This window comes from Ustilago hordei (assembly GCF_900519145.1).
Source record: "Ustilago hordei strain Uho2 genome assembly, contig: UHO2_contig_08, whole genome shotgun sequence".
NCBI classification, from domain to species: Eukaryota; Fungi; Basidiomycota; class Ustilaginomycetes; order Ustilaginales; family Ustilaginaceae; genus Ustilago; species Ustilago hordei.
Window position 1 is genome coordinate 324,308 of NW_024545262.1, and position 21,741 is coordinate 346,048.

The 21,741-nt window shown below is 52.1% G+C and overlaps 9 protein-coding genes and 1 non-coding gene across 10 annotated transcripts; 4 read left to right on the forward strand and 6 right to left on the reverse strand.

Annotated features, from left to right (window-relative positions):
• Window positions 1-757: 757 nt before the first annotated feature.
• Window positions 758-2,228, reverse strand: UHO2_04225 (uncharacterized protein; the record flags this gene model as incomplete). Its single annotated transcript, XM_041555898.1, has 4 exons — window positions 758-802; window positions 1,092-1,169; window positions 1,505-1,807; window positions 2,151-2,228. The coding sequence occupies 4 exons, from the start codon at window positions 2,226-2,228 to the stop codon at window positions 758-760; spliced, it is 504 nt and encodes a 167-aa protein (XP_041411832.1).
• Window positions 2,229-4,379: 2,151 nt separating this feature from the next.
• Window positions 4,380-4,494, reverse strand: UHO2_10192. Its single transcript, XR_005960700.1, has one exon. It is a non-coding gene; the product is annotated as a ribosomal RNA (ribosomal RNA).
• A 714-nt stretch (window positions 4,495-5,208) lies between these two features.
• Window positions 5,209-6,630, forward strand: UHO2_04226 (putative clathrin assembly protein AP47; the record flags this gene model as incomplete). Its single annotated transcript, XM_041555899.1, has 2 exons — window positions 5,209-6,192; window positions 6,295-6,630. The coding sequence occupies 2 exons, from the start codon at window positions 5,209-5,211 to the stop codon at window positions 6,628-6,630; spliced, it is 1,320 nt and encodes a 439-aa protein (XP_041411833.1).
• Window positions 6,631-6,827: 197 nt separating this feature from the next.
• UHO2_04227 (uncharacterized protein) lies at window positions 6,828-7,355 on the reverse strand (the record flags this gene model as incomplete). The annotated part of the gene is made up of 1 exon (XM_041555900.1): window positions 6,828-7,355. The coding sequence occupies one exon, from the start codon at window positions 7,353-7,355 to the stop codon at window positions 6,828-6,830; it is 528 nt and encodes a 175-aa protein (XP_041411834.1).
• Window positions 7,356-8,109: 754 nt separating this feature from the next.
• On the forward strand, window positions 8,110-9,183 carry UHO2_04228 (uncharacterized protein; the record flags this gene model as incomplete). The annotated part of the gene is made up of 1 exon (XM_041555901.1): window positions 8,110-9,183. The coding sequence occupies one exon, from the start codon at window positions 8,110-8,112 to the stop codon at window positions 9,181-9,183; it is 1,074 nt and encodes a 357-aa protein (XP_041411835.1).
• Window positions 9,184-9,649: 466 nt separating this feature from the next.
• On the reverse strand, window positions 9,650-10,963 carry UHO2_04229 (uncharacterized protein; the record flags this gene model as incomplete). Its single annotated transcript, XM_041555902.1, has 1 exon — window positions 9,650-10,963. One exon carries the CDS (start codon window positions 10,961-10,963, stop codon window positions 9,650-9,652), a length of 1,314 nt encoding a protein of 437 aa, XP_041411836.1.
• Window positions 10,964-12,052: 1,089 nt separating this feature from the next.
• On the forward strand, window positions 12,053-12,630 carry UHO2_04230 (uncharacterized protein; the record flags this gene model as incomplete). The annotated part of the gene is made up of 2 exons (XM_041555903.1): window positions 12,053-12,160; window positions 12,436-12,630. The coding sequence occupies 2 exons, from the start codon at window positions 12,053-12,055 to the stop codon at window positions 12,628-12,630; spliced, it is 303 nt and encodes a 100-aa protein (XP_041411837.1).
• A 2,235-nt stretch (window positions 12,631-14,865) lies between these two features.
• On the forward strand, window positions 14,866-15,519 carry UHO2_04231 (uncharacterized protein; the record flags this gene model as incomplete). The annotated part of the gene is made up of 1 exon (XM_041555904.1): window positions 14,866-15,519. One exon carries the CDS (start codon window positions 14,866-14,868, stop codon window positions 15,517-15,519), a length of 654 nt encoding a protein of 217 aa, XP_041411838.1.
• A 203-nt stretch (window positions 15,520-15,722) lies between these two features.
• On the reverse strand, window positions 15,723-19,157 carry UHO2_04232 (putative voltage-gated chloride channel (clc-a); the record flags this gene model as incomplete). The annotated part of the gene is made up of 1 exon (XM_041555905.1): window positions 15,723-19,157. The coding sequence occupies one exon, from the start codon at window positions 19,155-19,157 to the stop codon at window positions 15,723-15,725; it is 3,435 nt and encodes a 1,144-aa protein (XP_041411839.1).
• A 671-nt stretch (window positions 19,158-19,828) lies between these two features.
• On the reverse strand, window positions 19,829-21,502 carry UHO2_04233 (uncharacterized protein; the record flags this gene model as incomplete). The annotated part of the gene is made up of 1 exon (XM_041555906.1): window positions 19,829-21,502. The coding sequence occupies one exon, from the start codon at window positions 21,500-21,502 to the stop codon at window positions 19,829-19,831; it is 1,674 nt and encodes a 557-aa protein (XP_041411840.1).
• Between the last annotated feature and the right edge of the window lie 239 nt (window positions 21,503-21,741).

Consider the following 21,741-nt stretch of genomic DNA (forward strand, 5'->3'; position numbering starts at 1 on the left):
ATCATAGATCACTTTTCGATAGATATGGATGCTAGCTGTTGCATCCAAAGGACACTCATCAACTCTCTTGTGCAGCCGCAATGCTGAGTCAAGAGTGGGCAACTCCAAGTCAATGCGCGGATCGATCTGAGCCGCGTGATGAAATTTTCAACAAGGCGCGCCGGCCAGCCATCCGTGGCTGACTGCATCTCTGAGCTTGCGCAACGCAATCGAGCCTCAACGGTCTGGATCGAATATCAAAACATGACGGCCAGCTAGCTCAGAAGGCGGGCAGACAATCACAAACAAAGACAACTAGACCGAGAAAAGAGGATAACCATTAATACAAAGAAACAAAAGGAGGAAAGCGAGAGAGACAGGCCAGAACCGAATGGCGCAGACGAGTGCGACATCTTTGAGCCCATCTTCTCATCGCAACCATGCTAGATGATCGAATAGAAGCAAGAGAGACCAAGACCAAGTCGCAATGAAGGTAGCAAAACAGCAAACACGACAAAAACAAAGGAGCCAGTGTTGTACAAAGGTGAGGGGGAAGCAAGCAAGCCGAGGCACAAGGCGTCAAGCCATCTTGCCCGTCCTTGCCTCCAAAAGAAGGAGAAAGGGACAAGGTCAAGGATTCGACCATGACGATGACGACAATCAAAGCTTAATGCTAAGAAAGAGAGACCGAGGCCAACGAGCCAGACAGGCGCAACGAGCAACAAGGTATCACAATCGAGAGCAGCTACAACTTTGTGGAGAAAGTTAGAGTGGGCACTTATGCCTTCTTGGCAGCGGTCTTCTTGGCGGCGGGCTTGGCAGCCTTTGGTTGAATGGGAGCAAGAGGTTTGCCGGCAGGAGCGTCAGTCTAGATGTTCATCAGACAGGAGAGCGACGGCGAGACAAGGGGGATGGCGATCAGCGTCCGAGTGTAGGTTAGCTTTGGGAGCAAAGGGCAATATGCTGAGCTTGATGGAAAAGCATCCCCAAGACGTGTTTTGGTGACACTGCATCAGTCAACCAGCTCAGCTCGCCAACGCGACCGTCGCGTTCAGCAAGAATCACGCCAGCAAGCACGACTCCGACGCCTAGGAGAATGGAGTGAAACTTACCTTCTTGGCAGCAGGCTTCTTGGCCTTGGTGGCCGTTGACGAGGCAACCTTCTTGGCAGTGGGCTTCTTGGCAGCCGTCTGTGGGAGTAACGGTAGGCGTCAGGCAAAGGTCAGAAAGGGGGAGTGGCGTCAGTGACCTTTGTTGTGAATGGGAGATTGAGCTGTGGTCATCAACGATGATGATGATGATGATGATGACGACGACGACGACGACGGTGATGACCTTGACGATCAAGGGGGGTTGCAAGGCGGTGGAAGTGGGTGACGATGCAGGTGCGCCGACTAGTAAAGGCGAATGCGCAGCACGCGCCGGGGCCAGCGAAAATAAAATTATTTTCACCATCCCTCGATCCCTCGATCCCTCGATCCATGCGCCCTGATCAAAGACGGTGATGATGACGAGGAGAACTTACCTTGCTGGCGGCAGGCTTCTTAGCTGCGACCTTCTTGGCAGCAGGCTTCTTGGCGGCGGGAGCCTTCTTCTCGACCTTGGCCTTGGGGGCGAGCTTGACCTTGCCGGAAGGGCCTTTGGGAAGGAGGAAGGTCTTCTTCTCGGCACCGCGGGTGATAGCCTGGTTGACACGAGTGTTGAAGCTGGCCTCGGAGCCCTTGGCGGTCTCGGGGTGGTGAGACTGGATGTACTTCTTGATGGTGGCACGGCCGATACCAGCACGGGCGTCAGCGGGGTGGGCAAGGATGGCCTCCTTGATCATCGCCTGAAGAACGCGACGCGAGGGCATAGACAGGGATGGAGAGAGCAAGGGGCACAGCGATGAGCGTGAGGATGGGCAGAAGTGAGTGGCGAGTGGTCAGTAGAATGTTCTCCATGTCGTTGTGATCGGCTGAGCATCTGAGGGCGAGGTAGTAATATTATTTTTGCATCGCCTCCTCCAAGACGCGCGCGCGCGTTTCTGTCTATCGTTCCGAAAAGCAGCTGACCAACAGATCGCGACCACGGTCTCTATAGGCAGGGCTGAGCAGTAGTATACACTCGTACGACATTCAGTAGTTACTAACTAGTGGCGCCAAAGACGAGCCGAGTTGAAATCAGAAACTTACCTCGTAGGAGACGCTGGTGCCAGCAGCCTTCTTGGAGGCGGCCTTCTTGGCGACGGGCTTGGCGGCGGCGGCAGACATTGTTGAAGAGCTTGGTTTGTCGAAGGTGTTGTTGGTAGAAAGAGTGTTGGTGAAAGTGGACAAGACAAAAGTCTTGATGATGTTGAAGAGTGTTGGAATAAGATGGTGGAAGTAGAGAGGAAAGAGGGGAAGAGAGGAGAGGAGGATGAAGAGTGGACTGGGCAGCTTTTTTGCGGGCAAGCGGAAGGCGCTCAATTCCAAAAGAGAGAGAGATTCAAAGCGAGACAAAGCGGCCGGCTGGAAAAGGGAGAGTTAGAATCAAGAATCACAGGTTCCAATGCAGGACTGCAGATGCAACCACACAAGAGAGTGCCCAATGACCCAAGAGAAAGGGCGGGGCGAAGGGGGCGGGGACGAGGGACGAGGGACGAGAGAGAAAGAGAGAGAGCGAGAGGAAGAGGGCGTCTCTACTGCTTCTGTAGCAACGACACATCAAGAAAGGCGAAAATAAGCGTGTCTGTTTTCCACACATTTCGCCGTCTGCTGCCTTGTTGATGAGCATCTGGGTGTCTCTATCTATCTCTTTCCGCAGTCAAGGCATCTGGAGCTCATCCTACACCACTTCTCTTTCCAGCGCTTGACGCCAGATACCACTCTATGCCTATCTATGATAGCTTCAGCATCGAGAGAATTCAGTGTGATTGCTAGGGGTGTGTTCTTGATTGCGCTAGACGCGCACGCACGAAGGATGCTTTCAATTTGCAACAGCGAGGTTTGGAGCAGCCTTGGCTCGCCTCACCAGGGGAAAAGACAAGACAAGACAAAGCAAAGCAAGGCGAGTCGATCTGTCTGGCAGCTTTCCGTGTCATTGCATAGAGCATGATGAACGTCGACGTCGACCTTGCAAAGAACACCGCTGCTCAACTTCGGATCAGAGCTCTCCCGCTCGCAGTTTTTTTTTTTTTTTTTTTTTTTTTTTTTTTTTTTTTTTTTTTTTTTTCCTTTTTTTCTTTTTTGTTCTCTTTGCACAATCCAACCCACTCGTTGCCGCTGCCCCCTATTCCATCCGCTTGTCTTTTGCCCGGCTTATGCCTCGCCCTTACTCTTCATAGCCCTCGCCGTCGTCGTTGTCTCCATTCCTGGATGTTGAATAGCCCTCCGCCCATTTTGGGGATACCTTAGGCTCTGTCAAATCGCACTGGCCACACCTCTCAAAATCACCTCTTGATCACTGTTCAACAAGGCGATCACAATTTTGAAAGACAGTTTTGAAATCAAGAGAAGCGCCTCTTTCCAACACAGTCACTCCCACAGCTTCCGCTTGTCTACTCGAAGAGCAACAGACGATCAAAGAACACGTTCTAGCACGAGGAGGGGACAACGAGGAAGGGGACAACGTTGGAAAGGCATTTATCTCGACTTCGAAAATGAGCAAAATTGGATCGCCAGGACAGCCTAAACCCAACTTTCAGACCCTTTTCTCGTGTTCCAAAGGCTGGATGGGAAAAAAAAAAAAAAAAAAAAAAAGACGTGCGCTGCAGACAGATAGACAGACAGACAGACAGACAGACAGTCGCTGAGAAAATGACGTGCCATTTTGATCCCGCTCTAGTCAACGAAGTTTCCTTTCTATGGTCTCACAAATAATGCCTTCCATCGTCGTTCGACCGACCTCTTGACAACACCGGTTTGCATCCATTGCATTCAAGTCAATCCTTGCTAGCCTGGTTGGCCGGCAGCTGAATGACTCAGACTGACGGTGGCGTGTGGTGAGGTACGTTTGCAGGTCGCATCGCTTGGATCGACTTTAAGGTAGATCGGGCTCGATTCAGCACGGCTCTGAGCAGACAGATTCGAGCTCCTGTCGCTGTCGCTGCCATTCGCGGTCTCTGGCTCCGTGCTGACACGCTGACTAGGTTCCAACGCTGTCACCCCGCCAGACCAGCAGCGAGCGTGGCGTGCAAGCACAAGTTCTTCCTGCTTCAGCCATCCCTTCTGGCCGTACGGCCGCAAAAGGCCTGCCTTATAGATATGTTTGAGCAAGTGAGTGAGAGGAGCTATGTTGACATAAAACTACCACCGTTGGGCATGGGTGTTGGCTGATCCGAGCAACTTCAAGTGTCGAGCAACGCCACCAGAGAATTGCCGAGTTCCGGCGGCAGCCAGCGATAACGAGGGCCTAACAGCAGCAAAGAGGCGGGGAAAAAAACAGAACTGCAGCACCTAGGATTCCCGCGTGGTCCCCCACCGCAGTACTGACTAGGCGATACCTTGCTTAACTTCGCAGATCGGACGGGATGCGGTGCTTTCAAGGTTCTATGGCCGCAGATGTAAGATTTTACCAAAGTTCTGTATATATAGTATGTGTAAAAATGTTAGATCTTGTCCTTCATCAGCTGACACGCACGACGCTGGCAGGAAGACCGAGAGTGCAACATCTTGAACTTTCCGTCCCGATACTGGCGATCGGGAAGAGTCTGAGTACGATGTCACTACTGTTTTTAGGGCAGAAAGATATACTCGATTGACTAAGGAGAGAACATGGCGAGAGCCTCGAGCTCTCTGACTGACATATATACAAAGTGCTGGTTCATCCCATATGTGGCAGTATCACCCTCAATGACAGAGTACAACAACGAGCAAGACCAATAGCATCCAATCTTTCTCTCCGATCGGCTCTGTCCAATTCTCGATTCAATTAGATCTATCCTATCCCCGATTAGCTTGAATCTGTCCGATCCCCGATTCGGCCTGCTGGATCGTCATCCTCAGCACAACACAGGCCACCTTTGTGCTTTTTCGAAGGGCATCGCATCTGCTGCCTATTCATTCTTCGCACCCTGTCTCACCTTTATCACTTTGCAGTCAACCAAGACTTTCAGCCACAACCATCTCGCCCTCCGACTTGGAAGAAGGACACCTCGAGTGGCTTTGAAACAAACAAGCAGCGACCCTTTTGCCCTACGCCGTGGTCCTCGAGTCGACACCACCTCGCAGCTCTCACACCAACCGAGCTGGCCTGCAATAGCCCTCAGTCAAGATGACCTCGCTCATCGCAATCGTCGACCTCAAAGGAAAGTCGCTCATCCAGCGATCCTACCGTGATGATATCTCCCCAACCGCAGTCGAAAAGTTCCTTCCCCTTCTCCTAGACCTCGAAGAAGAAGCGGGCGGAAGCTCTGTCAGTCCATGCTTCTCTTCTGAAGGAGTCAACTACATGTTCATCCGACACAACAATCTCTACCTTCTCGCTCTCTCACGCCGCAACTCCAACGCAGCCGAAGTGCTCATCTTTCTTCACAAACTCGCTTCCGTTCTCGAAGAATACTTCAAAGAGCTCGAGGAAGAATCGATCCGTGACAACTTTGTCATCATCTACGAGCTTCTTGATGAGATGATGGACTTTGGCTACCCTCAAACCACCGAGTCCAAGATCCTGCAAGAGTACATCACTCAGGAGTCGCACAAGTTGGAAGTGCAGGTACGACCACCTATGGCGGTGACCAATGCTGTCTCGTGGAGATCCGAGGGGATTCGATATCGTAAGAACGAGGTGTTTTTGGATGTCGTTGAGTCGGTCAACTTGTTGGTCAGTGCAAATGGTAATGTGGTCAGGAGCGAGATTTTGGGTGCGATCAAGATGAAGTGTTACTTGTCCGGTATGCCCGAGTTGAGGTTGGGCTTGAACGATAAGGTCATGTTTGAAAATACCGGTAGAGCAGCGCGAGGCAAAGCGATCGAGATGGAGGATGTCAAGTTCCACCAGTGCGTTCGACTGTCCAGGTTCGAGAATGATAGGACCATCTCCTTCATTCCACCGGATGGAGAGTTCGAGTTGATGAGCTACCGTCTCAGCACACAGGTCAAGCCGCTCATCTGGGCAGAGGCAATCGTGGAGAGACATGAGGGAAGCAGGATCGAGTTCATGGTCAAAGTCAAGGCTCAGTTCAAGAGAAGGTCGACTGCCAATAATGTCGAGATCCATATCCCCGTACCAGACGACGCTGATACGCCCAAGTTCAGAGCAAGTGCCTCCGCTCCCTCTCTGCCAGCGTGTCGTTTTGTGATACTGACCCTTCTTTACTGACCCTTCCTTTCTCTTCTCTTGCTTGCATTCTTTTCACAGGCCGCGATAGGGTCTGCCGTCTATGCACCCGAAAAGTCCGCCATGGTATGGAAGATCAAGCAACTCGGCGGAGGCAAAGAGTTCCTCATGCGTGCTCACTTTGGCTTGCCAAGTGTCAAGAGCGAAGACACTGTCGACCGTCGTACACCCATCAGCATCAAATTCGAGATTCCTTACTTTACCGTTTCAGGCATTCAAGTCCGATACCTCAAGATTGTGGAGAAGTCAGGTTATCAGGCTTTGCCATGGGTACGATACATCACACAGCATGGAGAGTACGATCTGCGCACACAGAGCGAGAAGCCGTCGGCGAGGTTGGCGCCCTTCTCTGCCTAGGCGAGCTGCTGATAGTGTCGCTTTCAGCATCCGTCGCTTTGTCTCATTCTGTCACATTCGCAAGCTGTACTCGCATCACAGGTCCAAATGCATACCAGTCACATCTGATCAAAGCTTGTGAGACTGTGCTGAGTGGGACTGTGCTAAGTGAGACTGCATCAACGAAACAACACTACAAGGAATATGACAGGAGTAAATTAGAGAGTGGCTGCGTTCAGGTCGATATCTTGCAGATCACCAGCTCCATGGAACGTCTCCAAGATAGTCGCCTGATCATTGAGAATGTGTCTGTCAGTCTGGACACCAATCTTGGCGAGGTCTCTCCATCGCTGGAAGTCCTCTGGGTTCCTCTTGTCGCCGTGAGCCTTCTCGGGGTACTGCCAATGGCCTTTGCTAAAGTTGAGCATTGTTGTAATCTTTTGCTTCTTGATATCGTAAACTAGAGAGCAGATGGTACCAGTCTCCTCCAACCAATTTACTTGATAGAGCTCTCCGGGACGAATACATTGGTAGTCAGCCTTCTGGTAATTCAGTCGTCCCGCCATGGGACCTCCGTGGATAGCGTAAACGATTCGATCTTCGGAGTGGAACCACATTTCGTAGCGCCATTTCTCAGGAGCTCCTGTTTTGGGGTTCTCCGCATCGTAATCGTAGAGAAGGTGAAGGTTCTCGATGTCCTTCTTGAAGTGTTCCCGGACCTTTTCGTCGTTGCGTGGCCAGATCATTGTGTGTTTTGCGGAGGCGCGTTCCTGTTCCAGACTTACGTCGACCAGAGATGATGGTGTGAGCGAAGGTGTTTGGGTCAGTGCGGAAAGGGCGAGCTTATATCTCTCTCAGAAGGAGTCGCGATCCTTCGCTCGGCAGGAGCTTTGTTTGCTTCCACGCATGACAACCTTTGCTCTACTCACACTCAGTGCATCTCAGAAGGAGGAGGAGTATACTTCTTGCATCATGATGCATAGTCTAAAGACGCACGAGACTGGATAATCGGCAAGAAACAGATGAGCTTGTACGCGTACGAGAAAGCATCAAGACTCGTCCGAGCTTGCCATCGTTTGTGCGCACCATGTCATGGTTTCGACAGGATCCTTTCGAACTACTGTTCAGGCCACGATGGTGTCTGTTAACTTGACCAACCTCCGAAATTCAACCAACTCGACCGGGACAGCGTCCGTGAGCGGATGGAGCGACTCTGAGGCTACCAGCAGCGGTACACTCAAACACACGTAGCAATGAACAGACCGACAGATTCTTAGCAACCCTTGTAGATCTTATCGGCTCGATGTCCCGATCTCCCTTTTTATTTTATTTTTTTGTTCCCGATTCACTCTCGGTTCTCCACAAGCTCGAGAAGAAAGCTTAAGAAAGATAACCGATTCACGGGTAACAGCCTAGTCGCACACGACTCAGCCACCTCTGTTTCTTCTTCCACCATTCTCATCTCAATCGTTTACCTCTTCCGGCAGCTTAATCTCCACAATGAGTGCTGCTCGCCCCTCCAACACGGTTTCGGCATCAGCATCGCACCTCGGAGCAGACCCAAAAATCGTCCGTCGACTTTCGCAAGTGTCCAACATCATCCTCGTCCTCTCTGGCAAAGGAGGAGTTGGTAAATCCTCGGTCTCAGCCCAACTGGCACTCTCTCTCGCCTCCACTCCTTTCGCCTCTTCCGGTGGACGCTTAGCAAAAGTTGGAATCCTCGATATCGATCTCACCGGACCTTCCATTCCCCGAATGCTCGGTTTGGATGGGGCTACAGTGAAACAATCCACCGATGGATGGGTTCCGGTGTATACGGATGCAACACAACAGTTAGCTGTAATGTCGGTTGGTTTCTTGCTTCGGTCCAAGAATGATAGCGTCGTCTGGAGAGGTCCGAAGAAGAATGCTATGATCAAGCAGTTCCTTGGCGATGTAAGGTGGGGTGAGTTGGACTACTTGATTATTGACACACCACCGGGTACATCGGATGAGCATATCTCTATCTTGGAGTACTTGCGCACTTTTAATCCAGCAGCAGTGATGGTCACTACGCCTCAGGCAGTTAGTTTGGCGGATAACTTGAGGAGTTTAGACTTCTGTAGGAAGACAGAGTTGCCCCTGCTGGGGTTGATAGAGAATATGTCAGGGTACATCTGTCCTCATTGTAAAGACTGTACGAATGTTTGGGGTAAGGGAGGGGGTGAAGCGTTGGCCAAGAGAGAAGCGATACACTTTCTGGGCAGCATACCGATCGATCCTGGTCTAGTGAGGGTACTGGATGATGCAAAGCAAGATGCGCAACAGTTGCTGCAGAAACAGTTGAATCAGACGAGTTTCAAGGACAAGGCAGAGGCCATTCATCAGCCACTTCAAGCAAAGCAAGAGGCAGTGTTGGCCCTCAGCGAGGAGAAAGTGCCGGATGAACAGTCGTTGACACCAGCAGGGACGATCTTGTCAAGAACAACGACGCAGAGGTATAAGGACAGTTTAACGTTCCCCATCTTCCAACAGATCACCGATCAGATTACCCATCTGGCACAGAATCATAAAGCCAGCGCTGGCAAGGCATAGTCCTACCTCTGTACTCTAGCGCAGCGTTTACTTACTGTACAAGACCAAGTACACTCCTCGTCCATGGCGTGTGAGTCGTGTATTCGAGAATGTGCATGTGATGCGTATAATGGTACAGTTGATTGCAGACGAGTGAGAGAATGCGTGAGAGAATGCGTGAGAGAGTGCATATAAAAAATATATAAAAATAAAATAAAAAGGGCAAGGGAGGAAAACACTGAAGGCCCAGGACTGTGGTTGCGAGGCCGGCTTCGCTCGACGCGAGAGAAGGTGAGGAGGTGACAGAGGAAATCAATACTGGTGAATGAATGTCGTGGGTGCTGGGAACGAGTGGAAACGTGCAAAAGAGATGCAAAACAAAGGCTGACGTGTCGCTTAAAGGTAAGAAAAGAAAGGCAGTGTCCTGATTAGATGCAAATGGAAAGGATCAAGCCTCCTGTCGCTCGCCTGATATGAATCTCAAGGCTCATCGTTGCCTGGAAGTGGCTCGAGAAGGGATCAGCACCGCCGTCTGAGACACAGCGCCATTGTCGCTGCCGTCAGAGTCGAGGAGTCCGCTGGCCGATGAGTTTCGGCCTCCTCCGACAGCGTGGTGCGCCACTCCAAGTCGAGATGGATCCGGCGAAGCAAACTCAGGCGAAGGCGATCTGCTGGCCGATTGTGGACTCGCCCATGGTTGAGTTGCGTTCGGAGCGCCACTGAAGCCAGCGGTGCTGAGAGGCTGGAGCGGAGTGCCGGTCATGTTGCTGAACGAGCCGATGCGGCTTGTGGCATTGCTCTCGAGATAGCTGTGCTCGGCGCTGCTGCTGCTGACCTCGTAGATGGAGAGGGTAGAATCACGTCGACTAGGAGGTGCTTGCAAAGGGTGGGTGTGGGACTCGCGTCGACCCCACTTTTGTGCATAGGCTCGATCCACTGCTTGCGGAGCGAGAGCAATCTCGTGGTTCTGTCGACCGCTGCGTGTGCGTTGCAAGTCAGCACCCTTGCCGATGGAACTGGTGCGGTTGAGGTTGAGGTTGCGCGTACCAAAACTGAGTCGACGGTCGCCACCCCGACGTGGTGAAGTAGGCTGGTTGGTGGTTGTGATGGGATATCTCGCTCGTTCCGACATGGTCTTTTCTCGTGCACTGACATGGAACGAGGAGCCACTGCTGGAATCGTTCGAGTTGAGTAATGGCAGTTGGAGGCCGCTGATGCTGGACCGATAGGACTTGTCCGAGTTCTTGCGTGCCTCTGCTAGTGAGAAAGAAGTGCCACGGTAGCCATGGGATGGTCGCTTGGCGGAATAGGCTGCGGATTCTGCTGCTGTCATGCTGCTACCTCGCGAGTGGCGTCCGAGCGGGCGTATTGGTTTGTTCGTTGGGTATCGTCGTGCATGCGTTGGAGTGCTGGCTCCTGGTGTAGGGCTTCCGCCAGGACTGGCTCGAGGACTGGCTGCGCCACGAACGCGCAAGTCCTGACGAGCCCGTTCCCGCTCCTCGAGGATGATGCGCGAGGATCTCGACATACACGAGGGCATGAGGATGCGGATCAGAGCAATGACGAGGCCGATTGCGGCGGCTCCAAGACCGGCAAAGATGAGCAAGAGTGGTGTGAGGGGCACCGTTGTGCCTGCAAGCGGAACATAGTTGTTGCCCTTCATGATTGCACGCTTCTGCAAAGAGCCTGGAGCGTCTGGTGCAAAGACAGAGGGACCACCTGGAACTGTTAATGCCGACGCACACAAGGCGCAGGTGAGGATCAAGAAGCCCGCACGGGCAGTTGTCCTAGATGATAACATGGTATCCAAGATCCGAAGTCCAGATCTATGTGGTGGAGAGAGAAGCAAATCGATTGATCGTGATCGATGCGGGTCAATGGCTCGTGCTTGTGGATGCGAATTACTGAGGGACGTTGTCAGCTGGGTCGAAGGTGGAGTCGGCTGTCTATGGAGATTGGGACATGTATCTGACGACTGAAGAGGTGGTAGTCAGGTGAAAGTGTCGATAAAAGTGTCGATAAAAGTGTCGATGTTGAGAGTGCGGAAAGAGAGTAAGGAAAGAGAGTAAGGGGTAGAAAGGCTAGGAACGCGTCTGTACGCTGCGGAAAGTGGGTAAGGCTGCCACTGAAATGAAGTGGTGCTGGAGTGCGCTTGAAAATAGATTCACTGTTTGCTGTAAGGCAGTTGCGCTAGCGGTTTGTGGCCGATAATGAGCGTGTGAGACAAGCTAGGCTTAGAGAGACGAGCAGGAGTAAGGTTAGCTCGGGCGCAGAGTCAAGGGTGATGAACGCAGATGAAAGCCAAGATTGGATGCGCGGATGAAATAGGGTTTGCGCAAGCTTGCAGCGATGGGTGTGGAAGAGGACAATGGAACAGTGAGCTTGTTGGAGCAGCAGAGGTCGTACGCAATGCTGTTGAGTGCTTGTGACGGTTGTGCGCTTGAAAGCAAAAGGTCTAGCGAGAATTAGCGGGCTAGGGGAAATCGAGTGCGGCGAGGTGGGTAGTATCCAGCTGGTATTGTGCTATCGTCTATAGGACTTGTTGCGTAGCGGAAAGAATTCTGCTCGACAAGCCTGTTTTTGATATGTGCAGGGCTAGGGTTGAGTTGATGCGTTGGGTGTCGACAAGCTTGAAGCAGGTGCGAAGGAAGAAGAGGAAGAAGAGGGAGATGGTGGTTGACAAGGATGGTGTAGGTGGAGATGAGAAAGGGTGGAGACGAGAAAGGGTGGAGAGTCAACGTTGGCGTGTCCAGTTGGAAGCAGAGAGGGTCAGAGCGAAAAGGCAGGAGATGAGAAGCTTGTCGAGCAGCCAGCCGCCAAGTTAGCCAGTAGCCAGCAGTGAGACTTGAAAAATGAAGCCATGAGCTAAGTTTGAAACAAGCTCTGCAAAATGTGGGAGAAAAAGCTTGCAACAGTGTTGGTGTGCAGTAGCCAGTCTCTCTCGGGCTCAGCCACTGTTGCGGCGACTAAGGGCGGAGCGGAACAAGGCCGAAAGACTGTAAGAAAGTCAAGTCGACCGTTGACATCGATTGGCGTTTCGATCGGGACAAATGAATCCAAGGCATATAAAACTTTCACAGCCATACGCTCACACCGAGCAAGCATCAGAGCAGCAGATCCTTACAGCCAAATTTAATTCTTTCTCACTGGCCAGCCAGAAAAGAAAAAAGAAAAAAAAAAAAAGAAAGAAAGAAAAAGAAAGAAAAAGAAAAAGAAAGAAAAAGAAAAAGAAAGAAAATATATATATATATATATATATATATTTGCAAACAGGTTTCTTTTGGCGAACAGACAGACCTTGTCGCGTGGATCGAGCTCATTGCACAGCCAAAAAGGCCCAAAAAGGCCAAAACAGAGCAACGACGTAATGAGGTAATGAGAAAAGGTCGAGGCGAGAACCACGAGAACCGTGAGAACCGCGAGCCCGGCCCCTTTGTCCCGTCAATCAGAACAAGGCCTCCTCTTTGACTCGACGCCAGCTTCGCTTCCTGTGAGCGCGTAATCAGGCTAGACATTCTGCAGACGCGCCAGTCTTGGTGCTCTCTCTCCTATTTCGGTAGCCAGAATCCATCTTGGCAAGCGGAATGTCATGCGGGCTATTGTATGGCATTAGCATAACATGTGGTGCAGCGGCAGTGCAATTTTGAAAACTTGGACGCGGAGATTTCTTTGACAGCGAGGCAAGAAAAAGTCGGAAAACATATTGCAAACTATTGAGACCGAGAGAGGCACTTGAGCGTCAGCTTTGTGCTAACGGCGATCTGCGCGAGCGTCAAATGTCATCTCACGCCTTGCCCAATTCCAGCCGATTTCAGAGGCGACGCCAAGAATATTATTATTTTTAATCGAAGAAAAGAAAAAAAAGAAAGAAAAAAAAAACCAAGATAAAAAACCCCCCGGCTCTGTACCACCGAGCCCTGTCGATTGCTTTCTCTTGTCATTGCCTCTTCGCTTTTGACGGCTGTCCCAACTTTCTCTCCCTTGATTCTCTTGTCTGACGCCTTGCTTCTTGACTGCCCTACCGATATGTTCAAGTGTAGTGACGAGAGGCTCTGGTGATTCAACAACCATCGGATCAGCCGAAAGAAAAGGGGAAAAAGGGGGATAGGGGAGACAAGGGCACATGAGCCCTTTTCGGTTTCACACTCCAGACTGTGAGCATTACTGTATCTGCATCCCTCTGCATCCCTCTGCATCCCTCTGCATTCCTTTGCAACCTCTCGAGGAAATGCCGCCGGCACGGCAGTCGGAGAGCAAGCGAGCAATTTCCGTTTGACCTTGTCCCTGGGCATTTGAGACAAGCCACTCAGCAGGACCGTCGCTCCGGTTTGGGCTCGAAAGTCAGTGCCTTGCATCTCCAGCATTCTGTCGTGCGGGTGGGGCCGCTGCGCGTGGCCTTCCGGAACTCACTGCTGTGTCAAGCCACGCGGTGACGTTGCCCTTCTGTCCTTCCTTATCTGGACCTTTGATTTACCACCAGTGAAGAGCCAGTATCGACGCCGGTTGAAAGGAGGATGATTTGCATTCTAGTCTCGCCTACACAGACTCCGATAGCCAAAGTGTTAGCCGCGCCAAAGTATCCGCTTGCGCCTCCCTTCGCTATCCAACCTACCCAGTTGCTCTGGTCATCTGCTGCCGGCACCATCTCCATCATTCATCGACCGTTCCGGCGATGATCGCACCGATGGTCTTGCAATGTCGTCAGCATTGTAGACACTCTCATGCTTCGCTGCAAGCTAAAGGTGTGTGGTTGGGCCGCCTCCCTGCATGGTACCGTCACTGGCGTCGGATGGTGATGCCGGACCTTGAGCTTTGTCTGCGATTGAACGAAAGAAGGTCATGGAGACGACCGACCGATGATGTCATTTTCAACAGCCTTGCTGATTTGATTTTTTCTTTCTTTTTTTGCTGTGAAAAAACTGAGATCTCACAACCGAAAAACTTGATTTTGTTCGGCCATTCTTGCAACACATTTGTGTGCCATCTTTTCTTTTTGGCGCATTTATTGCTCCTTTCGAGGATATCGTCTTTGATCAACAACATTTCTCTCATGGTCGACGTTCCACCTCCTCACAAAGTCCACCGAGGCCTCGAGCACGTCTCAAGCTGCACGAGAGGCTCACAGACATAGTACTGATTTCGTACATGCTTGTCGGGACTGACCGACAGCGGCTGAAGCAATAATAGCCAGAAGAAAGGCACTGTATGTTAGATCTACAGATACACAGTCTTGCAGTGTTTTCCATTTTAAGCACGTGACTGCTGCCAGCGCTGTCTCAGATGCTTTTGCAATGTTAGAGTGTCCGAGCGTTCTTCCAGCGAGCTGCGAAGCACGGTTCGGCTCCACGTCGCCTCTTCCTGCACCCTTTCACCATCCTCATCACCGTCGACACCATCACTCTACGGCCAAGCTTATAGCCAGCATTCACCTCACGATACAACTAGCGGCTTGCACAAGCTCCTCAGCACGCACAAAGTACCCCGCACCGGTCAGAGAGCAAAGGTCGTTCGTCATCTAGGCAAGGCCGGCTATACCAACCACAGGATACCTCCTTCCCTCAACCAAGACCAACTCGCATCGCAGCACCCGCTCAACCCGGTTACTTAGTCGTCTGCCTCATCACTGAATCAGCCCAGTGCCAGTCCTTACGCTCAGACACAGGCATCAAGCTCGTCTTCACCCCACCCTGATCACCCGCAAAGATGTTTGGCAGATCCTCGCTCCTCCTCCTTCTCATCTCCCTCCTACTCGCCGCTCGATCCGCATCCGCCCTCTACTTCTACCTCGAGCCCGACACACCCAAATGCTTCCTCGAAGAGCTTCCCAACGATACCGTAGTCGTCGGCCACTACATGACTGAAGAATGGGATACCACACTCCAACGTTTCGTCGTCAAAGACGACATGGGTATTTACATCTCCGTTCGCGAAGTCAAAGATGACCACGTTGTTACCTCTTCCCGTGGACCACCCGAAGGCAAGTTCGCCTTCACATCACACGAAGCTGGAGACCATCGAATCTGCCTCACAGCCAAATTCGACGGCAGACCAGCAGTTCAAGTCCGTATGCATCTCGACATCGTCATCGGCGACGCCAAGCCGGATAACACGCACAAGGATAAGAGCCATGTTCAGGATCTCGCACAGAGAGTGAGCCACTTGAATGCCAGGTTGAGGGATATCAGAAAGGAACAGCAGTACCAGAGAGAGAGAGAGGCAGAGTTCAGGGATTTGTCCGAAGTGACAAACTCGAGGGCAATGTGGTGGAGTTCGTTGCAGTTGATTACTTTGCTTGGAGCTTGCGTTTGGCAGTTGAGGCATTTGAGAGGCTTCTTTGAGGACAAAAAGCTGCGTTGAATGTCAGAAGCAGCCACCTTTATCCAACCTTTAACACTTTTCTCCCCAATCAAAACTCACACACCCAATGATTTTGAAGGCTCAATTTGCCACATCCACACCCTTTAAACCGTCAGAAGGCATGCTCTCAATCTCTGCGCTTCATCGCTGCCAATTCGTTATTGCCTCTCTAGAAAGTACACGCTGAGACTTTTCGGCACATCTTACTCGTCCTCATCGCCTAAAACCAAGTGTTCATGCTCTTCACTTCTCCTCTTTTGTCTCTGCTGCGATGCAGTCGACGACATCGGTACTGCTTCCTCAGGATCCGCCGTCTCATCGTACCTATCCTCCACAGTATCGCCTCTGAGATGCCAGTAAGCCGACCCTGCTCCATTTCCTCCTCCTGCCTGCTGCTGTCTCCTCCCATTCCTCCTCCAGCTTCCTCCTGCTCCCAACCCAACCCGACTGCTAATGCGATCTATATGAGGAGCAACCACCCTCCACTTGTCCTGCGCCCAGTCGTACGCCTCCTTGAGCAGTACTTCCAGCTCTCCGCCTCCGAAACTCTCTTCACTGTGACCGCCGGCAAGATTGCTCGAGGGTCCGCTAGTGGGCAGCTGCATCGCAGCAGAACGAGCCGCTGCTTCCGCTTTCTCCTGCTGTGCGATCCGCTTGAGCACATCTTTGACAGTGACGAGACCCGAGAGCTTGCCGTATTCAACAACGAGAATAACTCGAGGACCAAGATTCTTGAACATGTCCATCACAGTTTCCAGCGCCATACCCGGTTGAACGATGAGTGGGGCCGGATCGATCCAGCCTGCCAATTCAAGCATGTCGCAATCTCCTTCCCCGTCAACGCCTCCTCCGGCCTCGCCCAGGATCGGGTCATCGGCCTCGTTACCTGCGCCATCCTCGCCTGCGTCTGTGCCAACCCGATAGGACGGAGGCGGGCGGTGGTTGTGTTCGTCATCATCACCTTGGTCGTCATCGAGTCTCCCAATCAGCGATTCCGACTCGTGTCTTTGTCCAGCACTGCCACTTGCAATCCCAGAACCTGCACCGAGCCCCAACGCAGTTCCTGCACCAGTAGCCTCGCTAAACCGACTCAATATGTTCTCTCTCACCGCTCGATCCGCCGCCGCTGTCGTTGGCAATGATGCAACCGATAACAGATCCTGCTGTTGTCCTCTAGATCCAACTGCATTTGGTCCAATACTGAACAAACACATCGTCTCCCCTCCCAACGCTCTCGCCCTTCTCGCTTTTCCAATCGCATACCGCAACTCCACCTTGCCTGCGTAACCCAACAAGGTTGAATCTTCTTTACTCTGCACCAAGGGAAAGCCTTTGTATGTTCCATCAGCCAACTTGCTCTCCAGTTCACTCAGTTTCATACCCCCCGCGTAGATCACCTGCGGATTCACACGCATCACATCAGCAACGGGGATACCAAAACTGTGATCGTCCTTATCCAAGAATGGATAGCCGGAAAATTTGATCATCTGCTCCGCGATTCCTCCGCGCGAGAACCAATCAGCAACACCCTTGGTGATACCTACGACGATCATCGTTGGTAAGATGTAGGTGAGAGCACCGGTGAGTTCGAACATGATCACTACCACTGCTACTGTGATTCGTGTGACTCCCGCTAGTGCTGCTGCAGCGCCCAAGAATGCGTACGTGCCAGGGGTGATGCAAGGTACGTCGGGTTGACATGCACTGAAAAGAGACCAGTGCGGGAAAGTGTTGTACAGCGCCTTGACCAGGATGCCGACCATCCTGCCAAACGTGGCACCGATAGCCATCGAAGGGACAAAGATACCAGCTGGTACTTTGCAGCCGTAAGAAATGATGACCAGTGCTGTACGTAACACAGTGGCAAGGAGTAGAGAGTTGACCATACGCCACTGTGCCCAAGTCTGACAGAGATTGTCGTAGTCTCCTCCACCTTCGCATTCTCTGAACAGGATTTCGAGGGATTCGGTCATGTCGATTCGTAAGAACTTGTTCGCATAGCCGATGAATGCTGTCAGTGTCGCAAGGATAACCACTTCGCTGACACCGTGTTTGGCGAGATAGCTGCGTCGGAAAGACTGAACCTGAAGGTTGTACTTGATGACGAAAGCGCCGTAAAGACCACCAAAGATCCCGATGAGGATATAAAAGATGATCTCGAAATAATGCCAGTCTCGGTCGTAGGAGACTTGGAAAAGAACCAACTTGCCCGTCCTGAACGGGTTCATGAATGACAACGTCACCGTAGCTGCCAGCGCACACAAGAACGAACGCCACATTGTCGAAGCAGGGAAGTTGTATGCCATCTCCTCCAGCGAGAAGAGCACTCCACCGATGGGCGAGCCGAAAGCAACAGCAACACCGGCAGCAGAGGAGGCCGTCAACAGTTCTCGCATCTTTGCTTGACTCCGGTTGAAGGAGCGGAAGAAAGAGGCTACTACATTGCCGATGCAACATGCCACATGCACCGCCGGACCTTCCTTACCAACACTGAGACCCGAGGCGATAGCTAGCGGGAGGGTGAGAGACTTGATCGCGAGCGTCCAGAATCCGAGATAGCCGTTGATCACGAAGCCTGCCAAGATGCACTTGATCTCCGAAATACCACTACCGGCTGCATAAGGCGCAAACGACTTGACGAGGTGCGCGCAAACGAAAGAGAGCAAGCCCGAGAAAAGAATGTAGATGATCCATGCAGGGAAGGTCCATCTGGACCAAGGAACCCAATCGGTGCAAGTCTCGCTGAAATCGCCTCCGCCTGATGCTGCTCCTTCTGCTCGTCTGGAGAGGAGCTGTAGGCCTGAGCCAAAACCGTCGTGGAAGATGGTGTCTGCGGATCTGGACCATATTTCGTGCTCGGGAAGGGCACGTGTTGTCAAGTTGAAGGCGTCTCTTGCTGCGGCTGCGAGGGTTGCGGTAGCAGCTGATGCTGAAGATGAGAGAGCTGCCGCTGCTGCGTCTGCTTTGGAAGAGGATGCAGTCGCAGTGACCGTTGCAGTAGCCAGCACCTTCGCTGCAGCTGGTAAGGGTGCTCCACCCGGCCCAGCCTGATCCATCATCTCCCAACAGCAGAACTTCTGATTCAACCACCACCCCGAACTACAGTACCCCTGCTTCAAATCCGAAGCCCACTCGGTCGCCAAACTGATGACGCCCATATTCAAGCCGATCAATATCCCGACCAACACTATCACACCGCTATTCGTAAATGCCGATAAGGCACTTTTCACGATGCCCCACAGCAACCATGCTCGCCTACCCCAAGGACCTCTGGGCCACCATCTTGGCGGTACACCAGCCCTTCCAAACCCGATATGACCCCAGGCTGCATCAGCGTCCCCACCACTACGACTCCTTCCGTTGGCGAGATGAGAATTGGAGGAGCAAGAGGAGACGAAATGTGCGGAAGCTGCTTGGCGTTCACGTGCTAGACGATTGCGTTCGCGGGTGTTATCGACAACCCAATCGACGGTAGAGAAGGATTCGTAACGACGGATCTCGTCGAGCGCTTCGTCATCTTCCACCACTGCGTTGGAGGGATACGAGCTGTTGTGCCGTGATGAGGAGGAGGGTGGGAAGAAGGCGGCTGTTGGCGAGGGCGCCAGCGCGCTCGATTTGATGTGCGGGGAGGCCTTCATTTCGTCGAGCTTGATTGCATTGCTTGAAACACCTCCTTCCTGCTTAGATTGCGGGGGAGAGCGCAGTAGCTACGATGCAGCTGCTCCAAGGTTGTCGTGGACGAAGGTGCGAACACGAAAGCAAACAGTGATGGGGGATGATGTCGGGCTGGAAGGAAGAAGCGGGAGGAAAAAACACCGATAGCAAAATTGCCGATTTGAGCTTTGTTCGGCAAGGCCCGAGCTTGGTTTGAGCGCGACGCTGAGCCAAAAAAGGAAAAAAGAAAAAAAAAAAAAAAAAAAAAAGAAAAAAAGAAAAAAGAAGGGTCTCAACTCATATCCGCGTTGCTCAACTTCACAGGCTCAGACCGTCACAATGTTCCAGAGGAAGTCGATGCATCACGTGATCAGTCATGATGGCGCGCGCGTTCAAAACAATCGATTTTTTGATTTTTTGATTTTTTTTCTTCACCAAGGCCAGGCGCACTGTTAGCAGCCTGGTTCGTCGATTCAATTGCCCTCCCTGTACACCTTCCCTTGCCGCTCGTTTCTGCGCTCGACCGGCCTTCTGTTACGGCGGGTCGAGACGGGTCTTTGCCTGCAATCCAGTTGGTTTGGTTCGTCTGTTTTTCGTGCGATTGAGTTCAGACGAGACATGCTTCAGAGATTGATAGAGCGAGAGGAGTAACATACTATCGACGTGCTTCATCACGGTGTCGATGTCTATCCTCCTTCCTGCGACTGTCGCGCTCACGCTCACGCTCACGCCTGTCTCCATACCCTGATCGATCTGAGCGACCCGTCTCATGCCGGCGTGACCCTGAATCTCGATGCCTTCTATCATCTTGGTCGTGTCTCTTATGGCTGCCTCTGTCATCATCGTGCCCTCTTCTGCTTCGATCATCATCTCCACGGTCTCGGCCATTGGATCGCCGTTTGTGTGGGTCTATGTGTGTCCGTTCTCGATCGTCTCGAATAGAATGTTTCCCTGATCGATCATCGCTGTGACGCTGAGATATGGCTGAAGTTCGGCCATCTCGACGACTTTCCGTGCCTTCATCGTGCCTTCTTGACCTCTTGTAGGCACGATCTCGATCTTGGTCTTCTCCGTTGCGATGCCGTCTATCACCCTCATCACGTCGTGAGGAACGTTCACCATACCTCTCTCCATCCCTCCACCTTTCCCCATTCTGATATCCACCAGCCCTCGGCCTATATGAATCAGCACCACTATTCGATTGCCCATCATCCCTCCTCCCCTCGCCACCCCACTTATAATGCCCCTTAGGAGCCTCCCTCCCACCATTCCTCTTCCTCACCCAATCTCCATGCAACCGACTTACACTTTGCGAGAAATCCACCCAGATCCTCCTATCATCCACCAGCACATTCTGCATCTTGAAATACGCCCTTTCTGCGTCATCCTTCTTGTCAAACTCTATGAACGCATACTGCAGCGAATCGCCCGTTTTCTTATCTTTGATCACTTCGCACGATAGAATCTTGCCAAAGCGGGAAAAGATGAGTTCCAGATCGTCGCTGCGGGTGACTGGGTTTAGTTTGCAGACGAAGAGGATGTTTTCTGGAGGGCGGATTTCGGCGAAGGGAAGATCACCAACCATTTCGAGGGTGAGGGCTGCGGCGTTTGTGTCTGCCTTTCGACGGGATTCTTCGGTTGAGTTCGCGTCGGGGTCGGTGGAGAGATCTTCATCGTCGGCCAAGCGAAGGGCGCGGATTTGGGAGGGAGTGGGGGAAGGAGATCTTGACGGTGGAAGGAAGCCGTCAGGGTCCGGGAAAGGATCTTCGAGGACGACAACGTGGCGAATACGGATGTCTTTGAGCGGTCGCTTTTGTTCATCCGTGAAGGCTTCATTGATCTTGTCTAGTGTTCCACCTGGTTCTTGGCCCTCGACGACAATAGCGAATGGCGCATGGCGGCCGTCGAGATAGTCGATTTCGTCCTTGAGTGTGATGAAGAACTGCGATCCAGCAACTAGCTCGGTCTCTTCGCTCTCTTCTCCATCGTCGTCAAAATGCTTGGTGCGTTTGCGGGAACAAGTAAATGATACGGTACCCTTCTTGGTGTGCTTCAGCTGATCACCCGACGTCTCGGGACGGAAAAGCGGATCATCGAGTTTGTCCTTGGATGAGGATGGAAGCTGAGACCAAATGCTCGCGCCTCCTTTGCCTGTGTTTGTAGGATTGCCTGTCTGAGCGAGAAAGTCCTTCTCGACAGTGAAGAAGGCGTTGAGCTTGTAGTAGTGTTTGGAACAAAGCTTTAGGAAGTTGGTGCAAGAGCGTGGTGCCAGTTCGGTGTGCAGGTCGATGACGATGTCGCCCAGCGAGGTCTCGAGAAGGACGCTCATGGTCGCCTCAAATCTCTCGTAGACAGACCCCTGCTCAAGCTCGCCCAGGATGGATGCGATACTCGGAAGCTGTGAGTGGATGGTAGCAAGAAGAAGGTGAAGCTTCCTCGCTTAGACCAACACTTCTCAAAAATCTGGCTCAGTTCGGCGCGTTTCTGCAACTCGCAGCTGCACGGAAGTGGAGGACAAGTGCCGAACTTCATGCTGTGTTCACCAAGAGGTTCGCTCTTGGAAGTACC